At 41.3% G+C, this 27076-nt stretch overlaps 1 protein-coding gene across 4 annotated transcripts in view; it reads right to left on the bottom strand.

The window, feature by feature from the left end:
• Positions 1-3604: 3604 nt before the first annotated feature.
• Positions 3605-27076, bottom strand: part of TTC39A (tetratricopeptide repeat domain 39A) — a 43822-nt gene continuing 20350 nt past the window's right edge. The window contains exons 6-18 of one of the 4 annotated variants that reach the window (XM_040072570.2): positions 26413-26477; positions 24954-25053; positions 24304-24369; positions 18071-18179; positions 17380-17447; positions 17191-17250; positions 16262-16423; positions 14589-14680; positions 13510-13630; positions 10876-10987; positions 9154-9268; positions 8355-8471; positions 3605-5433 (exon numbers count right to left, since the gene is read on the bottom strand). In XM_040072570.2, coding sequence (XP_039928504.1) covers positions 5313-5433; positions 8355-8471; positions 9154-9268; positions 10876-10987; positions 13510-13630; positions 14589-14680; positions 16262-16423; positions 17191-17250; positions 17380-17447; positions 18071-18179; positions 24304-24369; positions 24954-25053; positions 26413-26477 — 1308 coding nt within the window. In that variant the 3' untranslated portion in view covers positions 3605-5312. The remainder of the gene's footprint in view (positions 5434-8354; positions 8472-9153; positions 9269-10875; positions 10988-13509; positions 13631-14588; positions 14681-16261; positions 16424-17190; positions 17251-17379; positions 17448-18070; positions 18180-24303; positions 24370-24953; positions 25054-26412; positions 26478-27076) is intronic. The other 3 variants (XM_040072571.2, XM_058421701.1, XM_040072572.2) reach the window with 3 other exon arrangements.

The following is a 27076-nucleotide window of genomic DNA, read 5'->3' as shown; positions in this document are numbered from 1 at the left end:
AATACCAACGTTTATTTGCATCAGTGATGAGCCCAGCCAGCATCACAGAATGGAAACCTGACTTGGGCATCCACAAGCCATAAGAATGAAAGGCAAACTAAATTTTTCATAATTGCATCGGTTATTGAAATAATCCCCCCAGGCAATGCTAGATCTCTCGACACTGGACACTTCTAAGATTCTGCAGTGCCACCTTGCCTAGCCTTTGCTTTTGGCAAGAAAAGTTGGATCAGATGATCCTTGAGGTCCCTTCCAACCTGGTGTTGTATCTATGACTGAAGTATCAAAACTGTAACCAGCCCTGATGCTTGCATCTAAAAACCTCTACAGCTGCACAACCTTAGCAGTGCTGGGTACTGAACCCAGATGAAGACGACATTGAGCATTAGCCATGAAATTCTAGGATCCTCTGGAGTTAACAGCCGTGCTTCACTCCCCAGCCTGACTGACTGAACTCCACTGAGACACAGTTCCTGTTGCACACCAGCAGAGCAGAGGCAGCTGCAGGCATCTCACAGCAGCACCTTTCCCAAAACATCAGGGAAAGCACCACATTCACACAGCACCAGCTCCTCCTGGGACCGCCCCTGTGACACTACTGACAGCAAGCATGGCCCCGGGGCTCCAGCACTGCAGACAAACATCCCACACAGTCCAGCACCAAGGCTGCTGTTCTCCCCTTCACACCCTGTGTGCTGCAGAATAAAAGGGATGGGAAGAGGAAAACTGTCCGGGGCATTGCAGCTTCTGCCTATCTTCTCCTCCCACCACATCACCTTGAGGCCACAGGCCTGAAACTGCTGTTCCTGTACTTCGCTAGCACAAGATAAATTTTTCTCTGCCGTTTAAAAAAATCGAATCAGCCCATAAAAAGAGCATGCAGGGGGTTATGACTGCTGTGTTTTGTATTCTTTCTGTAAAATAGCCAAGGAGAGAGAAAGCAAGTAGATTTCCCCGCAATTCATAATTCTAAATAAACATTTTGCCCATGCTTAGCCAGCAATAAAAATAAGTAGGTCCTGAGGTTTAAAAAAACCACAGAAGATAATGGAAGACAGTCCTACACAGTCATGACTGAATTTGAGCAAACACTATGCAGAACTTTACCACAGAGCAATGCAGGTATTTATTAGCTCTGTTGCTATTCATAAATCTTGGAGACAGGGATTGACTGGGCATGTCCTTAAAAGAAAGTACTTGGATTTTGGTTTTTTTTAAACACCTGAAGCAAACCTAGATAGCATCTTTAAAAAATATTCTATGATGACAAATCATTCAATTAAAGTACTTGCTGGTACACGCTTTGCACATAATCTGCCACCAAAATGTATTTGCAGAACATAATGAAAAAAGAAGCAAGTTCATTTCTAGGCTGTTCAGCTTGCCCAATCTCATTCATCAGTGATGTTGCCAACCATTACCCATTTTCCTGTAGAGCAGTAAACAACATGACTCACCTCTTCTCTCCTCTTCCTCCCAGAGGAGGAACGATGTCGAATGCGTTGTTTTGGTCACTTCATATACATTTGCTTTGCTGCTGTGTTTGTATGCTTGAGAAGGCACAGAAATGCGTCTTGCAGGTGGAACTGGAGGCTGAGTGTTGCATTTAGACTCCTGAGAGTGCTTTTTGCATTCTGGAACTGTCCTGAAGGAAAGCCTTGTCTCACATTGAGAACCATTACTTGATGCCTCTGATGGGCCAGAGGCACAAAAGCTGGCAGCCCATGAGGTTTTAGTGAGCTTTTGGTCTTGGACCCAGGCCACAGATAACTGAAAACACTAAAGCACTCAGTACCAGTGTGAAATGGGAGGAAATGTTTGATATGATCCTGTTCTACGCTGCTGTATTTCATAAAATGCTGTTTCCTAAGCCAAGTTTTGAGGTGGAAACAGCCTGAGGCCAGGCACAGTCAGAAGGGGACAGTCCTTAAAGCATCCGTCCCCGACGGCACGTGGGAGCTGTGGATGGCAACCGAACTGTGTCAGTCAGCAAACAGGCTCCTACGACACAGGTGAGCAATGGTGTGCTTCCAGATCACAGCCGTGCTGTGTCGTGTTTGTGACTTCATCCAATTCTCTTTGAAGCATCCAGAAAATGGGTCCAGGTTCAGCTCCAGGCCAGCATCCTTCACCCAGCAGTTTGTAGCTCATCTCATTTCTTACAGGAGCTGGGAGCTGATGCATTTGCACCTGATCAGACCTCAGGAGCTCCTGGCTCTTCAGCCCCTCTCCTCCTTCAGTTCACCGAGAGACCTTGCACACAGGGATTCCACATAACAGAGCCCATGATAACAGGGATTCACCTTTTACTGCCTTGCCCTTCCTGCCAGCACCACTTCCAGGTGGCAGCATTATCCCATGGAGCACCACAGCCACTGCTGCAGACATCCAGAAAACTGAGTAGGAATTTCTGCCCCTGTTTGCTTACCGGCAGGCAAACACTTACTAGTGCAAAAAAATACATAGAAAAAGAAATTAAGTTTGTAGGTTTTACAATAAAGGTCCTACTGAGTGCAGAAAACTTTTCTGCTGAGTTAGTAATTTTTGTCCTTGGGTAACACCTCTGGCTTCGCTGAGGATGGGGAAGAGCTGATTGCAGCAGTTGTTGGCTAAAGCTGGTGCACAGAGTGGGTTTCTCAAGCATTGCTCAGACAGTTCAGTGTTTGAATGCAGAAGGAACTGCTCCTTCTGCAGCTGAGGTGTGGACTACATCCATCTGCAGTCATACTTCCATTTCCTGAATCCTGGGCCGTGCTTCAGTCTCTGATGTGCAGTTCAATGACAATATCTGCTATTTTCTGCTAAGTGAGTACCCCGAGGTGAGAACTCACACATTTGTGTGAGTCCCTGATTCACTCCATTTGGGACTCCAGACTGATGAAGCGATTTACTGTCCTGCAGAGCTGCTCCAGGCACCACACAGCAACTTCTGGAGGAGCAATGGAAAAACCAGCCCAGCATCGACCTTCCAGCCCAGGCTGACCCCATGGAGTTTGGATCTTTGCCACGGAGGAGCACCAAAATGAAGGAACTGATGAGCAGAGTGATGTTGGGCAATTGTAAATGCAACACATCAAAAAACTTACACAGTGACAACGCACCAGACCTTCCATTCATCTCCTCAAGTGAATCCATACTATTACAGTCCATAAATCCTCACTGTGTAAGGAAGGTGATTGTTTGCTACGGCTTGGGAGCCAAGGAGCCAGAGTGAAACATCACAGTGAACTACAAAGCACTCAGCTGAAGCTGGAGATCAGGTCCACAGTGTGACTGGTGCTGGCATTTGAGTAAAGAAGACTGTGAAAATCTTAGGAAGGTTATGAAAACCTTAGGAAAATCTTGGGATTTTCATTGCTGCAAAGCATCAGGGAAGCTGGCTGAGTACCACACAGTACATCCTTTGTGTGATGTATCGAAGGTCAGGCAAACCCGAGTTGTGGGTGAAATTTCAAAGATGAGAAATGAATCTACACTCAGAAGGATTGTTCACTTTCTGCAAAGTACAATTTATGCTAATTTTCACATGGCATTGCTTGCTTGAAAGATGCTAAGGCTGCTAAAATATTTGAAAAGGACACAACTGGAAGAAGAGGCGTTGTATGCATGAAGTAGAACAAGAAACTTTTTTTATTCTATACAAAGAATGACTGAATTTTTACACTGAAGTTTTGATGTGCAGCATGTAAATAGCGTTAACTGTTTATACTGAATTTTATCTGAATCGAGAAATTTATCGGAACTGAATTTATCTGAGAAAGTCACTTTAAAAAAGGCATTCTTCATCTGTGATTTTTAACTCGCAAAGACTTTTATAAAGGGTATCTATTTTTAAGACAATGCAAATTCTCCTTGTTGAGGAACTGGTGGTTCTGCCTGCTTGCATATTAATCTAGTTATAAAACAATTTTATTTCCTTTGAGGAGGCAAAAGCAGAGCTATAAACTGTCAATTTTCTCTTCTGCTGGGAACAATCACTTTAGAAAGGATATTCACTGTGAGGTACATAGATATGAATCTTCCTGACAAACATCTCCATTGGAGAAAAAGGGCTGTCAGAAGACCTCCCATCTCCACCCATCAGAATGGGTAATGGGGAAGAAGCTCTTTCAAAAGGGAGGTAGAAGTGTGCCCCAAAACCCCAGAGGCGTACAGACACGGAGCTAGCCCGGAGAACAGCAAACACGAGGCAAAGCTGTGATACCACTGACTTCACCAGTTTTCCAGCAAAGCGGGAATTCCATGGCAGCGTTGGAAAGCAGACCCAGCCCCTTACACAGAAAATCTCCCAAAAGACCAATAAAGAGCAGAAAGATAAAGGGCTGTCCTTTGTGCTGAGGGAGCCTGCTGCAGCCCCAGCTTCCTCCCACAGGGGACATCAGCCTTGTGCAACAGGGATGTCTCAGCTTGGGAATCCTGAGAGCATCGCTGTAGGAAGGGCTGGACTGTCACAGGAACTCCTGTATCGCTCCAGCCACAAAATGCACTGTTGCCATTTCCTAAATGGCCTTCAAGGACTTGTGCTTTCAATTTGACATAAGCTTCAGATCACGTTCATCCTGACAAAAGGCATTTCCTAAGAACCTCCCACTGTCAAAGAAGTGATGCAGTTTTATGCTGTCACCACCTTTCCCCCTGCAATCCTCTATAAATAAATTCAGCTGCTACAGGCAGCAGACTGGACAGGAAAACCAAACTAAAGTCAAGGTACCTGCATAAGGGAGACCATTATTTTCACCAGCAGGTTTCTTACTGTGACTGGCAGAAGCTGGTAAAGAGAAGCTTTCTGTGCACAGCTAGAAATGCCCAGGATCCAGAGCTCCTCCCTGCTGTGAGATTTTCTCACACCATTCCAACTAAGCAGGTACTGGGAAAAAGCAAAGCTTCCTTCTCAGCTGCTAGCAGTATGGATCCAAACAAACATTTAGAACTAACTGAGATTAAATCTGGAAACATTAAAAGTTTTGCTATTTGTTTTGGTTTTTTTTCCCAAAACGTTCCCCTTTCATTAAGCAAGCTACAACGTAATGTTGCAAACACAAGAAAAAGGCACGTGATTGAAAAACGAATGACACAGATGTAAGTATTCAAAAAGCCACTGTTGGAAAAACAATATTTTTCAGGGTTATGGTTGGTTTGGGAGATTTTTTTTTGCCACGTTATTACACTAGATTAATGTTTTATGCATCACCTTTGAAATTTTAAGTTATTTGGTTTTTCACTGACTTGAAAGAGAAGGAAAAATAATTCTAAAGTGTCAGTAATTTTCTGCACCAAAGTTTGCAACAAACAGAACATCAAAGAAGAAAAAGTTACGACACTGCCGAGGCTCCACAGTGCATTCCATTTTCTGGGGCGGATTTGGCTTGGTGCAGGGCAGCTTGAATTCTGAAATGTGTCCTTGTTTCCATGGAGTAATTCTTGTAGTTTTGTCTGAAACAAAAGAAGATCCACGCCAATGAATATATATTTTTTAAACATTTCTAAGTTATCTTTTTGTTACTGCTTTAAGCAAAACGACAGTAGACAGCAGAAAATCCTTTCTTCAGCAGCTCCTTAGTTGCCTACTCTAAAATACAAGGCATGTGGTTCCTGGCCAAACAATGCAGCTCTTTGTTCTTTATTTGTAGTTCCACTGTCTGGCAATTACCAGAAAAATATAGCTTAATAAGAAATTGAATGTGGTCCACTCGATCAAAATACTGAGTCCATATTAATTATCTGTAACATCCAGTTAGTTTGCATTCAGAAATTAGAATTTTTTTCCGCCTCTCAAAGTGTAACTGACAGATTTGAATACAAATATTTTCAGCATTTAAAAAAATCATTTTAATAAGGCAGACTCATTTCAAGAAAGTAAAGAGGAGGGGGGGAAAAAAGAGGGGAAAAAAAGAGAGAGAGAAGGGAAGCTGTCCTGATCCAGAGCAGTGAAACAGCCCATCTCCATCCTATGGTTACCTACAATATGAATTCTGTGTGCAGGAAATGGAGGCAGACAATTTGCTGCTCCAGAGCCTGGAAAGAGAAAGGGGGCACACACCAGATTCCGTATCAGCTTCTGAGGAGCAATTCACCATCCCAGGGAAAGGCTGGCAGGATTTCCATCACACACACCTAGTGCTCAGCTCCACACTGTCATCTACCTGTCATTTCCAGTAGTTCTGTCATGCTCTAAAGACTTACTGGAAGATTCAAAGAACCTGTATTTTCATGGAGAAGCTTATATTAAAAAAAGAAAATCTGCCCCAGGACCACATAGAAATTGCAGATCCTACTTAGTAGGAATTAACATGTCAGCTCCTACAGGATGGATACAGAATCCAGATACAAAAGAGGATTAGACCATGCTAATTTTCTAGTAGAAGATATTTGTCATCTTTACAGGAACATAACATTTAAACTCTGTGTATCTTAACAGCATTTCAGTTCTAAATTCATAATTCAAACCAAGCATGGCAGCATGACATCTGTTTGCGGCAGTGCCAGTCTCTTGGTGAAAACAAGGAATTCCATGCCCATCCTACACCAGCTTATAATTTAATGTATGCAGAACCCAAGGGGCTGACTGAGAAAAGGAGGTTCTGCTGTGTGCTGATCTGAAACCCCTTGGAGTTTTACCTTTAAATGAAACCAATTTTGGCACGCCAAGCCCGTATTTCTCATGAGTACACTGATATTCTCGCTTGTAGCTTACAGTCATACAAATAGAAATATTTCCACGCATGACCAAGCCAAAACTGTTTATCATCTCGTCCCACTCTTTCTCCCAGAGCTGAGGAGCCAAGCCAGCAGCAGGACGTGGATTTAGGTCAGGCAAATCAAGCATCATGCACCAGCCAAGCGCTGGCCAGCGCTCCTGCCAACTGCAACCTGAGTTCCGCAGCCCCAGCCCCAGCAACGCTCTGCTCTCCCTCTCGTGGCTGCTCAGACAGCCAGGGCTTGTAGCTGGAAGCTCATAAACCCAGAGCATTTTAATGCCACAGGTGGAAATGTAAGGGCTGCACCGTTATTTGTGACGGACTGAAACAAGGGGGTTTGTAATGAGGGCGGTTTTGTTTGCGTGTGTTGGTTTTGTTTTTTCTGCATGTCATCACAGTTTTCAAGCACAGCAAGTGTGAGTAGCAGCTTTCCTACACTGGGCACAGCACATTTTTCAGAGCTGCTGTCTGTTAAGCCGAACACCTTCTCCTGAGGGGACCTGTGACACTCAGAGCTGCCAGGGAAAAGTGCAGTGGCCAAGAAGCAATGACAGAAGTTCCAGCTGGAACCCTCCAAAACGTCAATTTCTAGATCTCTTTTTAAGAGAGATTTGAACAAAGGAAATGAGGACAGGAGAGGTGTGTTTTGAGGAACATGAAGCCAATTGAAACACTTTCCACTGCACTTTGCTAATGCAATTTTTTCTACTCTTAATGTCTTCCACCAGTCTACAGAGAACCAGGCTCAGAAGCACAGGAGATTAAGGACAGCAATATTTTAAATTTTGTGCTGACAGGCTTTTGGCATAATCTTTGGTAAGCTTGATTTGCTACTCTGACTTGCAGAGTTGCCTGACTTGGACAAAAAGCAACATAAAAACTCTGTCTGACCTCTCTGACCCGGGGGCAGGCATCACACCTGTGGCACTGACTCTGCACATCTGGACTCATTCAGGATCCAGGCAGAGGTGAACTACCCTGCTCCTGCTGGATGCTTCAAGAGGGAGAAAGTTGTTTGGGTTGGATTTCCTCTCTCCCCATCACTGCCAAAATTTTGGCTCAGCACAGAAATAAAGGGTCAAACAGAGACAAACCCCATATTTTGTTAATTTTATAATAAAGAACACACGATGAAGTCCAACTTCCCATAAACCTACTTTGCTAGAAAAATCATTCACACTAAAGAGTAAAAACAGGTGTTTTCATTGTCTCCATGTAGATGAAACAATACAAAGATACCAAGTGTAACTTGAAGAATTATCTTAAATGTATTTCAGCAAGAAAAGAAACAGGCATTGCCGGCTATCAATATAAGTAATGCTATTTTAGCTATAACACAGAGCTTTGATTTAATTTAATACATCTTTTATATGAATAAGCAAGTAGACTACAAAGATTATTACATTTTGTTACACATGGATTATTTCTTATGGAAGCCTTTGACATTCCTATTAAGATACTTAATTTTGTTGGCTCTTTTTGCAAGTCCAAGACTGAACAAATGTAACACTTACCACTGGAAAGGTCTAAGGCATGCACATTCCCATTCGAAAAATGAAATTAGTTCCCATTATATTAATGAAATTATTCTGCTTCCTGCTAACTAGTGAAACACCAAACTGATCCATCAGACACCAACACAGGCTTTTCACTTACTTTGCCTTTTCTAGGAGTTTTATTGCTTCATCTCTTCTATCCTGGTCCAGATACAGTATTGCCAGCTCCAGCAAGGCATTTGGAATTAGATAATGGTCATATTTTATCTTCTTCTCACTGCATTGGAAAAGCAATAGCCTTGAAATTATATATTGTTTCCTTCATTTAACAGCTCCAAACACAAATAAATAGGAGACTAGCTAAGATCAGAAGGAGCAATCAATCTCCATTGTGACACTTGTCATGTTTTCTATCCCAAGCTCCTTTCTGGGTTATTAAACGTGTATTTTGCATAAGCATCCTACACAGTATGTATAATCTCAGGATTAGAAAATAATGCCTTTATTATCAGGGAAATGCTAGAAAAGATGACAATATCATGAGCTCTATCCATGTGAGCTGACAAAAAGAGGTGCCATTCACCACATGATGTGCAGAAGTTCCCAGTGTAATCATGCTCCCACCTGTCTCTGCAGAGTACATTTGGCTTTTTGGGTACAGCTTCTTCATGACTGGGAAGAGGAAGGGGGTGATAAAAGCTAAGTGTTATCTGAAAAATTTTGTGCACATACAGTCCCCCAAAAAGGAGGAAATACCTCAATAAAAAATTATTTTAAAATAAAAATCGAAGATTTGAAATTCTTCAGCACATGACTAGTAACAGTGGAAATTAAAATTGAAATACCTTGAAGCAAACACTAAAGAATCTGCAGTCCTCTCCCTTCTCTTCATATCATGATTGCATCTCCTCTTACTCGAAACTCTAGAGCTCTCCTACATGCCAGGTATGAAAACTTACTTTAAATAGATGTAATTAAAATGGTCTTCTGCTTCTGAGATCTTGCCCAAATGCTTGAAGCATAATCCCTTTAACAGCTTTATCACGCACTGATCATCTGCCAGTAGTTCTGTAGCTGCAGGAGGAAGTAAATGGCACATTTTAGAAAATTCCACAGTCTTACTGCTCTGACGCCTGAAAACTCATTTAAGGTGTCCATTTTGTAAATGCTGAAGTCCAATTTACAATCTCTCAACCCTCTGCCTTTATTGCCCTGTACAGCTCTTCTGCTTCCTGTAGTCACATGGCCTAAACGTGGGCAAGAATTTTGTCAATTCTCTACCTTCATTTGGCTAAATAAAAATATGTGAAACTTTGGTACCGTACCTCACATCTTACCATACTTTCTTTGGAGTTTATACTTCTGAGGGCCCAGGGTTTTACCAGCTTCACCCTAGTTCAAAATCCGTACTATCAACACTCTTTCACCATCAGAAAATTTCTGCATAACACACATCAAAGAAAACTTCTGGGGTTTTCGTTGCCTATCCATATAGGCAGCTTACTCTTAAAAGTTTGCAGGCAAAATCTTCAGCTTGGTTGCTCATTTCCAATTCATTAAATATGACAGAAAACATCAAGTCAATATTTGGAACGGGCAGCACTTTAAATTGTTGGAATGTTTAAAATATATCCCACTTTTCAATTACATGTCCTCAGAGTGTTCTATAAACATGAATCCGCTACAAATCCCTGCAAAATGCAGCCTTAGCCACAATTTGCCAACTCAGAAAAAAAGGGAACAGGGAAATACTTCACTTATTTAAAATGATGAAACAAAACGGGTGACAAAAAGAAGGTGAAAAGGTCAAAGGCCTTTTTCTAAAATGACACCTTCACTGAAAATATTCTCCCATTCTCTTTTTCGATGAATTAAAAATAGATAGTTTTAGCCAGTCTTTCAGGCAACCCTTTCAAATCTTGTGTAACTCACTGCACAGAAGTCCAAGGCTCTAGAAAAGACTGCAATGCAGTGTTTTAGCCTGATTCCATTGTCAACAGGGGCTTGATCCTTTTGCAAGAAGGTTGTATACAATAGTAACAAAGATCAAATATTGGTCAAGGAAAAAAGCTGAGAAATGCTGTGCTGACTGCTTGCACTCCCACAGGAATGGGTAAAGACTGCAAGAAATAAACACCAATTCAATTTTCTCATGGATAGCTAATTAAGAGACTGACAGAAAATGTGGTAGCAGAGCCTGTTTCAGTCCAATCCCATATTGACAGGAAGGCCAGCCCTGGTGTCCTGGATTTCTGCAGCACACTGGTGACACCAGAACATTCAGCCCAAAGGTCACATCACAAACTGACAGCACTTTTAAAACAAAAAAACAGCTCTTCTCCTATTTATCCTTCAAAATTGAGGATGACAAAGCTTCAGGATCCAAGTAATCAAGTCAACGCCTATGCCGATTTTGATCTAGCAAAATAAACAGACCTTTATCACATGTCATAAACCATTCCTAACACACACCTGTGGATGGAAAATCACTCACTATTATCGTAAATTATTGCTGCGTTAAAAATAAGAAATATTCCTATCTGCATAAACAGTTTATGGTTTCATTATCTATGTTCCTCCTGTGACCCAATTAACTTTACTAATGAGTGTGTCTCCATTCACAGATAATACCTCTAGCTATTGCAGTGTAAAACAACTGCTTACACCCTACCGCTGGTTACCTGAACTTCTTGCCAATGCTTCTTCTGCTTCATTTAAAGTCTCTAACATGCCTTCTGTTAAGTTGGGACATTTTCCAATCACAGCGTAGCCATTCCAGATATACATCATTTCCTGGGGTCAGGGAGAAGTGACAGCACCATTAATTACAGCACTGGATAAATGTAGATGTCAAATATTTCAGTTTATCTCTGCATGATGAAAAAGTTACAGGTTCCTTAAATAAAGTCAGTTTGTCAAAATGTATTTTCATTGCAACTGAAAACTTGCTACACTGGTTTTCAGAACAAATTAGCCCTGGAAGACACCTCAAGAGCCACTTACTGCACAGAATGTAAAGGAGATTGCTTGAACAGAATGCAAAAACATTCTCATTTATAGAAGAAGGCAAGTACCAACAAAACAGACTTAAAACATTCACAGCATGGGGCTAATTGTCTCTTCATTAAGGTCTTCTCTTGCTTTTTAGTTCTATTCTAGCAAAGGCAGAAATACCCATGAATAACTGCAATGTACTGCTTCCACAGGAAAAAATATGGAATCTCGGGACGGAAAAGCAAACTAAAAAGAAAACAAAACCCTCTAATCCTTTAAGCCAAGTTTCAAACAAACTAACAGAATTGTAAATGTGAGCTGTAAACCTCTTACACTCCTCACGTTTGTTTGATGTTCCCAGAGAAAGTAATTTCTTTATTATTCAATTGTCCTTAGAGTAAGTTTTATTAAATCTATTGGCAGAATTCCTATTTGCTATTGGGATTCTTAGAGTGTATCACCAAATGTGCTCATTGCTAGTACCAGTCACAGAGTGAAAGATGAAAATATTATATAGACTTATAACTGGCCTTCATGACATATTATTTAATCATAAAATCACAGAACATTCTCAGTTGGAAGGGACCCACCAGGATCACCGAGCCCAGTCCAACAGCACCCCAAGAACCCCACCCTGTGCCTGAGAGTGTTGTCTAAAAACTTCTTGAGCTCTGTCAGGCTGGTGCTGTGACCATTCCCTGGGGAGCCTGTTCAGTGCCCAGCCACCCTCTGGGTGAAGAACCTTTACCTAATACCCAGCCTAAACCTTCCCTGACACAGCTTCATGTCATTCCCTCAGGCCCCGTCACTGATCACCAGAGAGAAGAGATCAGTGTCTGATATATTTATTCAATTTATTTACATGACCTTACCTGTGCGTGATAATTTAAAGCATCTGGTTAAAAATTCTACATAGAACCACTGAATTGTGGAACTAGGGCACAAAAAGCTGTCAGGCTAGAATAGCTGAAACAGCATGTTAACCCCAGTCACTGTTGCTTTCACCATCTGGTCTCTGTTGATTGGAAAACCTGTGCTGAGCTTACTGGACCTAGTGCAGATTCATTAATGTGGTTTTCAAACAGAAGTATTCAAACCGCATTTATTCAAGCTAAATCTCTGAGCTAAGCCGTGCTTGAGGACTCACTCTTTCCAGCAAGTCTCCTGATAATGAAAAGAAAAATCCTGGAGATGAGATTCTGTCCTCAGTTCCACATCCATAAAGTGCTTTTATCTGTTCAGCTGCGGCATCTGCTGCCTCGGAAATGCAACTGCACAGCAGCCAAGGACGCGGTGCCCGGCCGGAGAGCTCCTGCTACAGAAACCTGCTCTGTCAAAATCCCATCAGGAGAGCCCAGCCAAACCCCAGGTGTGTACACTCCTCCCTCTCTGAGACCTGACAGGCACAAAGGGACCTAATGATTTCTCTCACTTCAGTCTTACCTGTGGAACGTGGCCCCTGGCGAATACCCACGCTCTGCTGTAACAACTCTTTCAAGAGGCACAGTGTCACACACCCCTGGTGGGCTGGGGAGGGGTCTCCAAGAGGCTCTCCTTGTTCTGGCATTTCCTTAAAGACTATTTACTAATTATCCATCTCTTTCTTAAAAGCACAGCGGCTCAAAGCTCTGCAAGTGTTAACACCACTGCACTTGGCAAATCCCTGGACTTAAACCCCTTTTATGTTCTTTTTTACATGTTCTTTGTAGCCAGATTTTGTGTAAGTGCAATGGGTGCCTCATGTAACTGGCCACAGGGAACAGTCCAGCATTACAGGGGGAAAAAAAAAATAAACAAAAACCCCAGCAGTCAGAGCGGTTTTCTGGGGTGGCCAAGGAGTCAGTTATTTCATCCATGAGGTGCTCTGGAGAGCACCAAAGTGCAAACTTTCAGCGGCACATTACACAGCTCCTTACACGCAGTCCCCAAACCTTCCCATTGTTTCCTGGACACCGCCCCTCCTTGTACCTCACAGGCCTCTGTTAGCGAGTGACAGGACAGAAGAGACCCAGGGCAAAGTTCCCCCGAGGGGAACCAAAAGAAAGCCGCTGGGAGCACGCTACTCTAGAGCTGCAATAATGAGTTACACATGCAACACGTTTACGTGTCACGAACAGCTGGCTGAGCTCCCCGCGGCTGCTGCATGCCCCAGTTTCACAGCATTCCTCACATTCATCTGGCTTCACTTTGGGAACATTCCAGTCTCCTGCAGAGGTTTTACCTTAGAAACACGGAGAGATGCTGTTCCAATTATTTCGGGTTTATTTCTCTAAATTACAAAAATGTTGAGAAGGGGGTGTGTGCGGATATTTCTCGCTTACCAAAGGCGGCACAGGCAAAGGAACGGGGTTTGAAGAAAGGTACCGCCGTGCTTTCCGAATGGCAAACTTCTCTGTGGGCAGAGATTTCCCTGCAATTTTCAGCTTCAGACTGGGAACAATCCTGAAAGTTTAAAGGAAAACGTAAGGAATTTTTCCCCTGTGAACCTCTGAGATGAAGACATTTGAACTTTAAAAAAAAAAATCAAACCAAGGAGAACTTTAAAAAGCTGTTACACACTGGGCTACTGCTACCTTGGGGAAACTGAGCAATACGTACTCACAAAAAGCTGTCTTTATGCAGGGCACGTTTATCTCTAGGCTTCCTCTTTAATCAAGCAGGAGGAGAGGGACTCTTCCCCACTGAAAGATTAAATTAGATGATGCACCTGACTTATAAAGGGCTCATCTCTCCACAGACTGAGAAAGAGGCAAACTAGCTTTTGTCTTCCCATTCTCCCAAAGACTAAAACTATTCACTTCATAATGGATTCCAAACTCAGTGAAATCTGTTTGTAATGATTACGTGAAAGACAGAGAAAACTTGAAAAAAGTAATGCAATCACATCACATTAAAAAAATTAGATTTCATATAAAAACTGTAAACCCTAAAGTAACCGTATTTTCTTTGCCCCAGCCTTTTTGAGCTTAAACATTACATTAACACAGTGAGGTTATCTCACTGTGTTTATAATGCATGGATCCACTTGCACATTTAATTATTTCTTACTTCTCTGAGACTCAAAACCCAATAATCAAGTTGTGCTGATGTTCCCACTAAGAACACATCTTGCAGCACAATCCATTGAAGGCTTTCACATCTTACATTCCATTTTGATTAAAGGAAGCAACTGGAAAAAAAATGTATTACAGGGAACAGCAACAGCCACTGTATGGCCAGGAGAAATCTGCTGTCTGAACTCAGGCTCCACTTTAGTCTAAAACTCTGCAATTTCTTACCAATCCAATGCTATTTGCACAATTCTTCAAATTTGCACGATGAATAATTTTACCTCTCTTCCCCCAACCCTGTGACATGAAAAGATAGTAAAATGTTGTAACTCTGAGTTTGCAAATTTTACCTAAATAATTCAACTTCGCTGTCTCCAAAGGGACTGCAGTCATCTGGTCCAAACATACTGAGATAAGCAGCTTTCATGTAAATGTAAGTAGCCTGCAAATGCAATGAAGAATATCTAAACAGAAAAATGAATTTACAGCATCACCTTTATTCATATAAAGCACAAAACAGCAACATAAAGGGAAGAAGTTACTGCTTTTGCTCACAGTCTTATAAAATTTAAGGAAGAGATAAGTATTTTTAAAAGTGAGTATAGAATATTGCTTTTAAATCATGTATGTGTTTGCTTAGTATGTATCAGCTAATAGTTTGTGTCCAAATTCCAAGAACAAAACTCACGCTTGAGTAAAGTAAGTTTTTAATGCTCTTAGGAACACATGCTAGAAAACCTAAGATAAGGTCATGCTCAGAGAAAAATACTAATATTATACAGTCTCTGTGTCCCATCACAACTTGGTAACATATCCCAAATAGTAGGTTCTAGAAAACAGTCACTCCCTGGAGTTCAGGAGAGCAGACTTTGGCCTCTCCAGGGATCTGTGTGGTACAGCACCACGAGATAAAGCCCTGGAGGAAAGAGGGGCCCATGAAATCTGGTTAATATTCAAGGATCACCTCCTCCAAGCTCAGGAGCAATGCATCCCAAAAAAGGAGGAAGTCAGGCAAAAACTCCTGGAGGCCCATGTGGGTGAAAAAGGATCTCCTGGACAAACTCAAGACACAAAAAGGAAACCTATAGAGGATGAAGGAAAGGACAGGCAGCCTGGGAAATATAGAGAGAAATTGTCTGAAGAGTCAGGGTTCAGGGTTGAAAAACTAAAGCCTGATGTCTGGCCAGGGATGGAAAGAGCAGCAAGGAAAGACTCTAGAGGTATGTTGGTGATAAAAGAAAATATGGGCCCTCTCTGGAAGAAAGCAGGAGACAAGGTTACCCATGATTTGGAGAAGGCTGAGGAGCTCTGACTTTTTTTCCTCAGTCTTCACCATCAAGAGCCTCAACCTCCCTGCCCAAGTCACAGAAAGGAAAGGCAGAGAATGTGAGATGAACTGCCCAGGGCAGGAGAAATTTGGGTTCAAGATCATCTAATGAACTTGAAGGTGCACAAATTCATGGATCCCATGAGAACTGGTGAATGACATTGCTAAGCCACTGCCCATCATATCTGTGAAGTCAAGCCAATCCAGGAAAATTCCCACTAACTGGAATAGGGGAAACATCACCCCCATTTTTAAAAAGACAAAAAGGGAAGAGGAAGGGAGGAAAGCTACCAGGGTCCTGGATAGAAGAGCTTCTCCCTTCCAGATGCACAGGGATAGGGGCCACTTCTAATTGTATTTATTACCCTGGAGGCATCACCATGGCTAACCTCAGTCATCAGCAGAAGAGCTTTTACCCATAGCATACTGAAAGAAATGGCACCTTGCAACACCTGATGACACAACCAGTCAACACACAGCATCTTTAACAAGCTGCTCTTCATCTACCAGCTGGGCCCAAAAGCTGTCTGCTTGCCCACCATCTGCTCAGATTGGAATGTTAGCAATTCCCATCGTCCTGCAGCAGTCACAGCAGGCCAGGTTTGACTTTCAGTCTGCACCTTCAAAGCTACAAAAATTGCTTGAAAGTCAATAGGTACTATGAGGCCTCCTGCCCTCCTGTTCTGCTGACCTTACCTTTGACCAAGTGTTTTCCTTGCTCAGCAGGTCCGCGTAGAAAAAAGCCATCTTCCACTGGCGCTTGTAGGTGAAGCACCACATCAGCTCCCAGTAGCACATGTGATGGAACTGCTTCCAGTACTGCTGAGCTTCGCAGCATTCCTCGTACCTATGGACTGCCTGCACACAGAGATTTCCAAACACTGCCTTAGTCAGGTGTAAATGCACAGACAGAGGAGCTGTAACGCACAATGGGGCTCCAGGATCTGCCTGCAAGGCTCCTGCAGCTTCCAAATTACTGCCAGCCCGCTGTTTCCCAACAACACATCTGTTGGCTTCACACAAGAGATTCTTGGCTACACAGTCATGCTGGTGTTAGCAAGTTCACCCAGCCACAGAGCTCCCCGTTCCTGAAAGTTATGTTTCTAGGCATATCCAGAATGAATGTTTGTGTCTCGGGAAATTAGGAAACTGAAGGCAGAGGACAGATGTGCAGCTGACATTTATTGCTGCATTTCAATGGATTTCAAGGGAGCTACTGCCCTGCACACCAGCTGATACTCTGTCTCAGTATTTTGGACATGCATTCTTCATCTTAATAATTTTTCCAAGTCTTTTATGACTCTCTGTTCGCACTGAAGGCAAAGGATTACCACTGGGTCTCATTAAAGACAATCTGCTGCAGGATAGGAAAGACAATGATAAAACTGTGTCCTCAAACCTGGTGGACAAGATTATCACCAGAAATTGAGACGGGTAGCAAAATGAGGTGGAGAAACAAGTTAGTCAAAATAGTTTACAAAATTCCTATTTGTAATTCAATAAACTACAAATTACAAATAGGTCAAAGCCAGAGGAAGCATTAGCCAAAAAGGAAATAACATTCCTGGCGGAATTTTTCCAAAGCTTTTGAAATTTACTTTCTCAAGAGCAAAATGATTACTTACCGCATCAATATTACCCTTTAGTGTTTCTATCCTGCCTGCAAAAAACAGGAATATGGCTCCCTGGAATAAATAATAATAAAAATACAAGTATTCTATAACAGTTTTCAATCTGACCATACAGTCTAGATCTTTGATTTTTGGCACAAAAACATTAAATGATCACACCAATTAAATTATGATTCATTTTACCTTTGGATAGCGTGCCAAGTAAGGCTTAAGTAGTTTTTCTGCCTCCTCAACATTTCCTTTTCCTGTCCCTAGAATATGTAAAAACGCAAGTGATAAAAATAGTTAGAAAACAAAGCAAAAAAAAAGGAACAGGAACGCAAGGTACTGATTTTCCAGACTCAATTGGCCAACATGTTGGTTCCTCTCTCCACTAAGTAAGGCATAAATGCAGGTTGGTGCTGCACTAAGGCAGCAGCAGGAAGCCCTGAAAACATTGTGCTTCCTGACTTGAAAACTCAGGCACAGAGAAACATATTTTGTAGAATGATTTAGCAAGGAGATAACACAGAAGTACACATTAGCGGGAAGCTCTCACCTCCCAAAGAAAATCCAATGTCAACACAGCAATTATTACTTGCAGCCATTATTTTAACCTCCCCAATAATGCACCTGGCTAGAACAGATTTAGTTCTCACAAGTTTCTTGGCCATCCCCAGTATCTCCCTTCTCACATGTTAAACAAACCTCCACCTTGAAAATCAAAACATGCTCTTCAGCTACGATCATTACTGTGAAATGACCCACAAATGAGCTACATTTAATCTGGTTACCAACAAACAATTCACCAACAAACAGGTGATGGAATCATCTTTTTCCCCTTTGTGTCCCACAAGAACTAATCAAATCCAAGAGTTATTATAAACAATCTTACCTAACACAAAGGTCATGAAAGTATGATAGCAAAGCAACAGCATGGTACACAGCACCGACCTAAAGCTGTACGATGATGCTCCCTCTTGAAGCTGCAGCAGACCGTGCTCCTGTGCAAACAGAGCGAGGGGGACGAGGTGTTGGAAAAGAACCAGGGCTGTGTTTTGCTGGCTTAACATCTGCAGGGTCAGCTACAGATTGCTCACTCACCAAATTCCCCAAAAGGCACTGATTGCTTACGCAGCAATCAAAGATTAAAATACACCTATTCATTTATCTAATAGTTTTTTTCATGGAGTTACTGCTTCGTCTGGAAAGCACCTGGTGACAGAGCAGTAACTTGGGATGTATTACGTGGTTAACAGAAGAAAACAAGAGAATTTATCACTGTGATCCAAGTGCTGCTGAACAGCGTTCCAGAAACAAAACAAAAGGTTTTGAAAAGCAAGACAAAACCCACACATCACCATTGTACAGTGTATTCTTCTTTGCTGCGGTTCACTGCACAGAAGAGTTAAAGGTATCAAGAAAATAAAATCTGCAACAAGCAGAACAAAAGATCTCTGGGCAAAAAGACATTTTAAAGTATGCCGAGAACAAAAGGAGCTTTGCAATGATGTTGGCCCACTACTGCCAGTGGAAAAATATGATGAAAAGAAGAGTATTTCTGTTCCCTTTGGGAAGAACCAAAGCAATCAAGTATAACACTGTGTTCATAGTCAATGACAGCATGACGGATAACCAACTTCAGGGATTCAAGTTCCTGAGGCAAGAGCATTTATCAGCCCATTCTAGGACTAGTTCCATGATATCAACAGCAAGAATATAAATATGCAAATGTATCAAACAAGAGATCTGCCTACTCGTAAATACGCACTGTAAGACGTTCACTGTGTGCTGGGATAAAATCTGTTTAAAAGTTACTCCATCACTGCACTGGAAGGTCCCTGGAACACCACGTGTGTGACTCCAAGGACACACTTTCAAACCAGCTTCACTATAAATAGGAACCCTGAGGGATGTCTATCAGAGCACCAGGAATGGCATCGGGGAGAGGCCTCAGAGCACGATCCCAGCACAGATTCACATCTCCTGTGTGTCCTTGAGGGAGGGGTGTTACACCACCACACCTTTATTGCTTACTGTGTAAACACTGAAGCCTGTAATCATATTCTCATTTTCCTCAGACATCTATTTTTGCACTTAATAGTGCAGTTAATTGTTTTCACACAAATACAGGGGGGTTGTGATTCTGCTTTTCTTGGTTTTTAGTTTTAAAACTCAGTGTATTACATTAATTACTGCTACAAGGAAAAAAAGATGTGTCATATTTGCAGATCAATTACTGTAACATCTATTTGGGACAAAATAATGAAAATACTGACTTGCATGACACTACAGAAGAAACTAAAAGATAGTAAAATCATTACAGAAAATCAGTGGCTTAATGGAAACCAAGTACTTAGCAAAATAAAACCTGCTTCATTCTCTGCTGAGAGGAAAAGTTTGACTGATACAAATAATTAACAAAACACAATACATTCAGCTTCTTCAAAATGCCTAGATGAAACCCAATAAAAATATTAGTACTTTTAAAAAGTAGCACTTCAAGGTAGAAGTAAAACAAAGCATTCCATGGAATGAATTTAGATTTCCAAAGTATATTTCCAAAGTACATTTTTTTGCAATGAAAAATCTTCAGGCTTGATATTTCACTGAGCCTTTACTAACACTAAGCCTTACAGCATTTTCTATGCTCCATATTATATAAAAATATATATTAAATGAATGTGAATAGCACTAAGAATGATTCAAACAGACTTTGTTTGTCATATAAAATAACGTAACCTTTGTCAAGTTGATCTCAATTATGTTCTAGTCTCAAAAGCATATTTGAGTGCAGCCAAACACAAAGCTATAATCTGTATGGACAAGGAATGAACCCACACCCACCTTACACAGGACTGCATCCTGGATAGCAGTAACTGGATTAAGAATATTGCCCATTCAGCAGAAGAGGGCTGCAAATCTGACACCCTTAATTCGAAATTCTTGAACTGAGTAGTTACACAGGCATAAGAAGCTCACTGAGCAAGTTAGTTTACTCTGTGGAATGTCCATAAATCTATCTAGTCCAGCAGAGGTATTAAAAGCTGTTTACTTTTCACTCTGCCACATGAATATCCCAAACTTTCTGTATTAAAGTAATAACAATCAGTAGAAAAGACGCCTAAATAAAAAAAAAAAAGCCTAGAAGTAGCTGTTATTAGTATTATAACATTTATAGAACACACTGCAGCAAAGCTGCTTCTCCTCAAACAACTCCTGCAAAGTGCCTCTCTTCCCATGGGATGCCCAGAAAACAGCAATGTCAAGGGTGTCACTGGGAATCCTGTTTTACATCCCACACTCCCTAGCTGGCCTCCCAAGGCTCCCCCTGTGCCCGGCTGAGGCAGAGGTGCTCCTGCAAGGAACAGTCTGGCACAGCAGCCTGGATCAGGCACACCTTTTCAAACACCACCCTTTCTCAACTGGGAGCCTGCAGGGATTAGCCAACAATCCCCATCAGCCAAGGGAGTGCCAGGAGCTGGGCAGTGTAAGGCTCTCCTGGATCAGGCGAAGGATCTGGGAACCAAATCACAAGCAGCTACTTGAGCCTAAGGAGTAACTCTGCAAACACACTGCACTCACTCAGGGACTGGCACCAGTGAGTACATTATATTTAATTGCCAGGACACACCTTCTAACCATAAATGACCCATAACTATCTCCCACACCTATGTCACAACCAATAGAAGCAATCCCAGAACACCAGGAATGAGCCTCCAAACAAAGTCTATTAGAGGGCATTTTGCAACAATATAAAGCAGATGTCAGGGCAGTTAAGTGTTCATAATTCTTCCAGAAAGACATTTTTGCAATTTCCCTAATTGACACTAACACATTTCAGTTTTATTTTCACACAAAACATAAACTACTCTGAAGGATATAAGCTAGAGCACAGAGCAGATGTGATCCAGTGTGGTAACTCAGCATTCTGTGCGAGTTCCTCATGACATCCCACAATCTAATTCCCAAGACTGTCACTACATTATATTATATCAGTATCTCATTGATTCAATTCTTGTCCCAAGACATCCAATGCTCTGTCATTCAGGACTCTCCACATGAGCACTAGAGATTCCCACAGCAGTTGCAGGATGAACAAGGACAATGCCCAAAATCATTACCAGATAACACTGAGACTGCTTCATATTTATTTCAGCTGTTACTGACTAAAATCCATCGACTTTCCTGAAGCAAAAGTTCTTGGATGTTATTTTCAAATCATTCTTTTAATTAGGGATCTTGGCAATGAAAGCAAAGCAAGTTCATTGTTCATGTCCCATGGCCTGACCACATTGCTGCAGGTAAAGCAAGGAAGGATGGATGCTACTAACAGCTTTACAAAGACTAAGCTGACAGACAGAGCATTTGAATGTATCCCATTAAATAATATTAGATTTAAACTTCATTTAAAATTTGAAGAGATCAAAATGCAATTCAAAAGAGGTATTTAGTGAGAAACTGGAATTCAATTTATTAGAAATTGACACATCAAGAATATTCTTCAGCTTTGAGAAAAATGTCCTCCCACATTAAAAAAAAAAAAAAAAAGAAAAGAAAAGTATAATTTGAAAGAAATTGTTTCTATCTGACAGTTTTCTTGCCTTCTTGTGAAATCACACTGTCATCTGACCCCCTGACAAATTGCACTTAACATATGGTAGGCTCACGTCAAACCGTTCTACAGTTTAGCAGCACAGCATTTGTAATCACCAATAAAATAAGCACAAGAGTAAATATTAGCCTGAGACCTGGCAGAGGAGCCAGTGAGGAGGGTTCAGGCTTCCAGGGAGACAGAGCAAGGTTAGTCATGGATAAACGCCGCAGCGCAGACGGGACACACGCTCCACCTACCGCCCGGTGAGGCTGCTGTGCTCCCCGGCACGGTGTGCCTGACACAGCTCTGCCCACTCCTCTCGAAACTGGCCAAAACTGCACTGAACTTCACTGCCCAAATGTGGGGCTGTGCTACCAAACACAAATAAACCCATGGTTTGACTAATGATGCAAGGGAAAGGAGCTTAAACAGTGCGAAGGGCACAGCTGGCACATCTTGGGCTGGAAGGGAACAAATGTGGCCTCAGGCTACTTTTTATATTTTCTTGATCTTATCCCACCTACTATTTTGAGACTCCAGACTGCTGCTAAGTCGATCATGATGTCCACACTGCCTGCAAATGGCTTAGGAAGTACTGGAGCTTTGGGCACATCCTCGTTTGCTGTTCCCCATGACATGACTCAGAGACAAGGAGAGTCCCCAAGGGCAAACCCGCTGGCTTTGAGGCAGGCTGGTATCGTGGAGGATCACACCATGCAAATTTATATCCAGTTTTAATAAACACATGACCCACACCAAAATCAAGCTGTCCTGCAGTGCACTATAGCTCTCCCAGGTAATCTGCTCAAGGCACTAACTATGACTCTGCTGCACAATCTGACACTCAGAGCAAGCATTTAAAGGAAAAGACTGCAGCATCAAACACGGGTGTATGAAAAACTCCTGGACAAGTGCAGCACAGATGAACAAACTTTCCTCTCCTCCTCTGTCACTGTTTCTTCCACCCTCTAGACTCTTTTCCACTGTCTTGTTGCAAACTTTGGAAAACCACCACTGGAAAGGACTGCACGTGCAATTGTAATTTTGCTTTTGGGCACCTGACTCACAAGTGTTAAGCACAGAAAGACTTTTTCAGGATGTTAAAATAAATGGCCATCAATGAACTTTGATCAACAAGGTTAAAATACTCCTTTGTATGGTGTGCAAACAACAGGGTTTTGCTCAAATTTATGGTAATCTAGGTCATGCTTCAGTGAGTTATTAAGGAACTGTAATAGGAGCTGACTCATCAGCACAAATATCAGCCCACTCACAGCCATCCAAGAAATCCCAGGGCCAAATGAAAACTCCATTGGAGGGACAATTTCCATTAATTGCCTTTACATTTCTAAGAGAATATTTTGAATTAAATGCTCTATTGTTGAAACTAATAGGAAGAGCTATTTGATTTTTGCTTTTACTGCTGTAAAATAGCTCCTGGTCAGCTCCTGGAAATTTCTAAATTATAATCTACACTCTGTTCCTTGCTTTTAAAAAAGACATTTTATTTTCAGATATAAGATCTTTCCTGTAAGCCAATAAAATGGTGATAACAGTCATTCACCTGCCATGTAATGCTTCAGCTCTGATTAAAAAAAAAAACCAAACACCTTTGTCCTTAAAAGTTGTTTTGTAAATAGAAAGTATTATAAAAGAGGTAAAACTTAACTTGTTCTCATGGCTTTTCTAGTGCTTGCATTAGACACTTACCTTACCCAGCATTTATGAAAAATGTGACTAGGGGTTTAGGTTGAAGGGATCATGGTCTGCATCACTTTTTCTTGACCCAGGAGCCCTTCTTTGAGTGAATCTCATGTTCTGCTGATAGAGAGTCAAGGGAAGGTACAAGGTACCAAGGCCAAGACACTCCCACAAATACAGTATTCCTCTGAAACTACAGATCCATAAAGCAGTAGCACAGCTCTTTCTCATCATCATGTGAGTTTTCTGCTGCTCTGTTACTGAACTTCTTTCCTTAAACATCTTGCTCAAACAACATAGGTCAGACTGGTTACTCTACAGGCAAAAAAGCACTTACCCCCTTAGGCAGGAGAATTTAGGTGCCACACTCAAATTTCCAGTTGCTATTAAAGCAGAAATTAAATAGATTTTTTTTTCCCCATCATGCAAGAAACCTGTCAGGAACATTCAGACCCCATAATGACAATAACTACCAAAGAAGCTATATAAATATATTAAAAGCTAGGAATACACTTTTGACTACAGATTTCTGAGCACAAGCCTACATCAAAAGACCAGTAAGTAAAAACCTAAATATGCTGACATCCCTGTATTAGTAATTTCCTTTACCACGTTTCACAACACTGAACAATGGTTTGACAACCTTTGAAGTGCAGTTGTTCAGACAAAAATAAAAAGCCAAACTGAGCTGCATGAAAGCATCAGTGCCACAGTGCACATGTGTGATACCAGAGGGTTACAGTTTATGTGAGAAAGAAGACAAACTCCTGTCTCTGTTTTTTAATTTAAGAGTATGGGGAGCGTACCAATAATATTTAGTTCACATTTACCTTATTCCCAGAAAATCCAACAAACTCCAGTAATCTCAGAATCCGTGCAGGAAACATGGACAATGTCTACAGAGAAAATGTAACAATTATGCAGTAAGAGACTTTCTGCCTTTCAGCTACCAATTGCCAACTACAGTTTCCCAAGACATAATTAATAAGATTGCTAAACTCATCCCTATATGACAAATTTCAGGGTAAATGTATACACCTGCAATATTTTACATACAATTTAAAAAGAAATATGTTCAATATAGCCACCTTGTGTTCCCAGGATGCCCTACACAGAAATATGTTTACACAGCACTTGCTTAGTAACTCCAGTACTTCTTGGACATTTCAGAAATGCTGTGTTCATACCACACAGTCCATATTTGTCCTTTGTGCAGTAAATTTAATATTTGGGCAACTCCTGGGCAAGGTTTCTCCAGGCCCTCACAACACGTTGGGGGCAGCAGTCTTTTTATTTCTGAAGTGTTTTTATCTGATGGTCTCACACCAGACACAGGGACCCTGTCAGAGGGGTCAGAGCACACACCTAATTTTGACCACGTGATCAGTATGATGCTAGTGGAACTTCTCAGGAATTCAAGTGAGGGTGATTTTCAGGAGGCAGCAGGATACCAGCTCAGGATAAGAGTGTTGGTACGTACCAGGTTAAATGCTCCAACTCCAAGTTTTACACCTCCCTCAAAATGAAGATGGTTCTCTCCTTTGACATAATGTGGGGACTGTATGAGACTGTCCAACTCCCTGGAAATGCACAAGATTCTGTTACAGTGTCAGTAAATAACATGATTAATTATAACTCAGTAAGAAAGCAACCCCATTACCTTGAACTACAGAGTAGCTTAAAAAAGGCCAATTTGTCATCTCACTCAAGTGAACATCATCTACATTTTGTTGGATTTATCAACAAAGCATTTCTGTCACATTACCATGGAATCCTGGAGAGGAATTCCTGTCAAACAGACACAGTCAACATTCAACCACATTTCAGCCTGAAAATGTTTCAAGGATGGCTGTTGGGAGCATCACCAAACTATGCTGCTGCAAAAAGAGATGATGGGGGCAGTGCACGAGACAAATTTAAATTAGCAAATTTGACTTGAGTTTCATTAATCCCTAGCTTAAGTGCATGCTCCAAAGAACATTTTGTTTTGTATAGGAAAAGATAACGGTAATAAATATTCTAAAATGGGCAGATGTATCAGAAATTATTCTCACTCATTTTTGTAACCTTTATAGGTCTCAGCTTTGTAGAGTCCCTTTATTTCCCATGTAAACCACTTCAGTTTGAAATCAATTTGCCTCCAAACTCTCTATAGCTATGTGGTTTTTGCACTACCATTTTAGTTTATTTTGTTAATTATTAGGAGAGGAAAAACACTGTTCTAATGGAAGCATGTATTTATGTTCAGGCTGTCACATTTTTATTGATTGCTTGTTGCCAAAAGACTCAGCACTATTTCCTTTAACGCAGTCTTATGGACCTGCATTTAGAGTCACCTTCAACCCACACAAACATGGGCACTGTCATCTCTCTCTCTTCCAGTGGACTTCTGGAGAACCTGGACTTGATGCTGTTTTGTGTCTGCTGGACACAAGACAATTTGTGCCCACTCTGAATCAAAATTTATAATTCTAAAATAAATAATATATGATGCATATTTAGCCTTCACTTTTTACCGTGCTTCAGCTACTGGTATTAAATGCTCCAAAAAGCTGCAGCTGGAACTATAAGGAAATGTCATTTCATTATGCCTAATGCCTGCAAGACCAGCAAATTGTGCTATGCAGACACAATGAGCAGTACATCATTTAGAACAGTCATTTTTGGACGTAATTTCAAGGATAGAGTACTTGAAGGAGGCAACCCTGGGAGATAACAGAGCCAGGGTCCAACTGTCTCCACAATCCAAATCAACCATAATGTTAATGTCCTTTGTTATGCAAAGGAAGAATCTGTCTGGGCTGAGAAAATCTGTAGACATGAGGCCCACAATAAAGACTCAATGAATACAACAGGAATGGAATTGTAAATTGGATCATTTCACCAGCAGCACTTCTTACTGATAGAGTGCACTTAATGACATCATCACTCTGACTCACCTGTAGGTTTGGTAACTGTTTCGGACTTTGATGCCTCCTTTTATGAAGCTGACCATATTCTCATCCTGTTGGAATGGAAGCACATTAGCAGTATGAATTTGTAAGCATTGTAAAAGGTTTTTGTCTTCTTAAGATGAATACACACCTGGAACATAACCAGCATGACACAGACAATATAAGCCTCCAAAACATAACACATGGATTTAGGGTTTCCTTTCTATTTGAAAATATTTTTACTCTGTTTAGAAACAGGCACTCTATTTTCATGTTTTCTGTGATCAGTTTAGCCCTTGTCACCTTTGAACTATCTGAATTTGCATTAATGAACACAGGGACTCAGCTAATAGATGTCACATAATGTACCTGCATTTGTGCCTCTTTCAAAAAATAGCTTTCTCTCATTTGTCCTTAAGTGTAGTTAAGACGTATCTGGTGCTGAGCCAGGAAATGTTCATCAGTAAACTACCTGTCCTCAAGAGTCTGCAGAATACAATTTCATATCCTAAGAGTGAAGCAGGGTCGGTAAAATTATGTGGGATATGCTCTTTCTGGTTTGACTATTCCTACATATATACGTATATATGGGATCCATGCTGGTAAGATAACATGTTACATGACAAGTCATAACAAACTGAGAAATTACAGCAAAGTATCTGAGGGACCA

The sequence above is a fragment of the Hirundo rustica genome, chromosome 9, assembly GCF_015227805.2.
Source record: "Hirundo rustica isolate bHirRus1 chromosome 9, bHirRus1.pri.v3, whole genome shotgun sequence".
NCBI lineage: Eukaryota > Metazoa > Chordata > Aves > Passeriformes > Hirundinidae > Hirundo > Hirundo rustica.
Note: the sequence above shows the minus strand (reverse complement) of the source record. Positions and strands in the feature narration are given on the sequence as shown.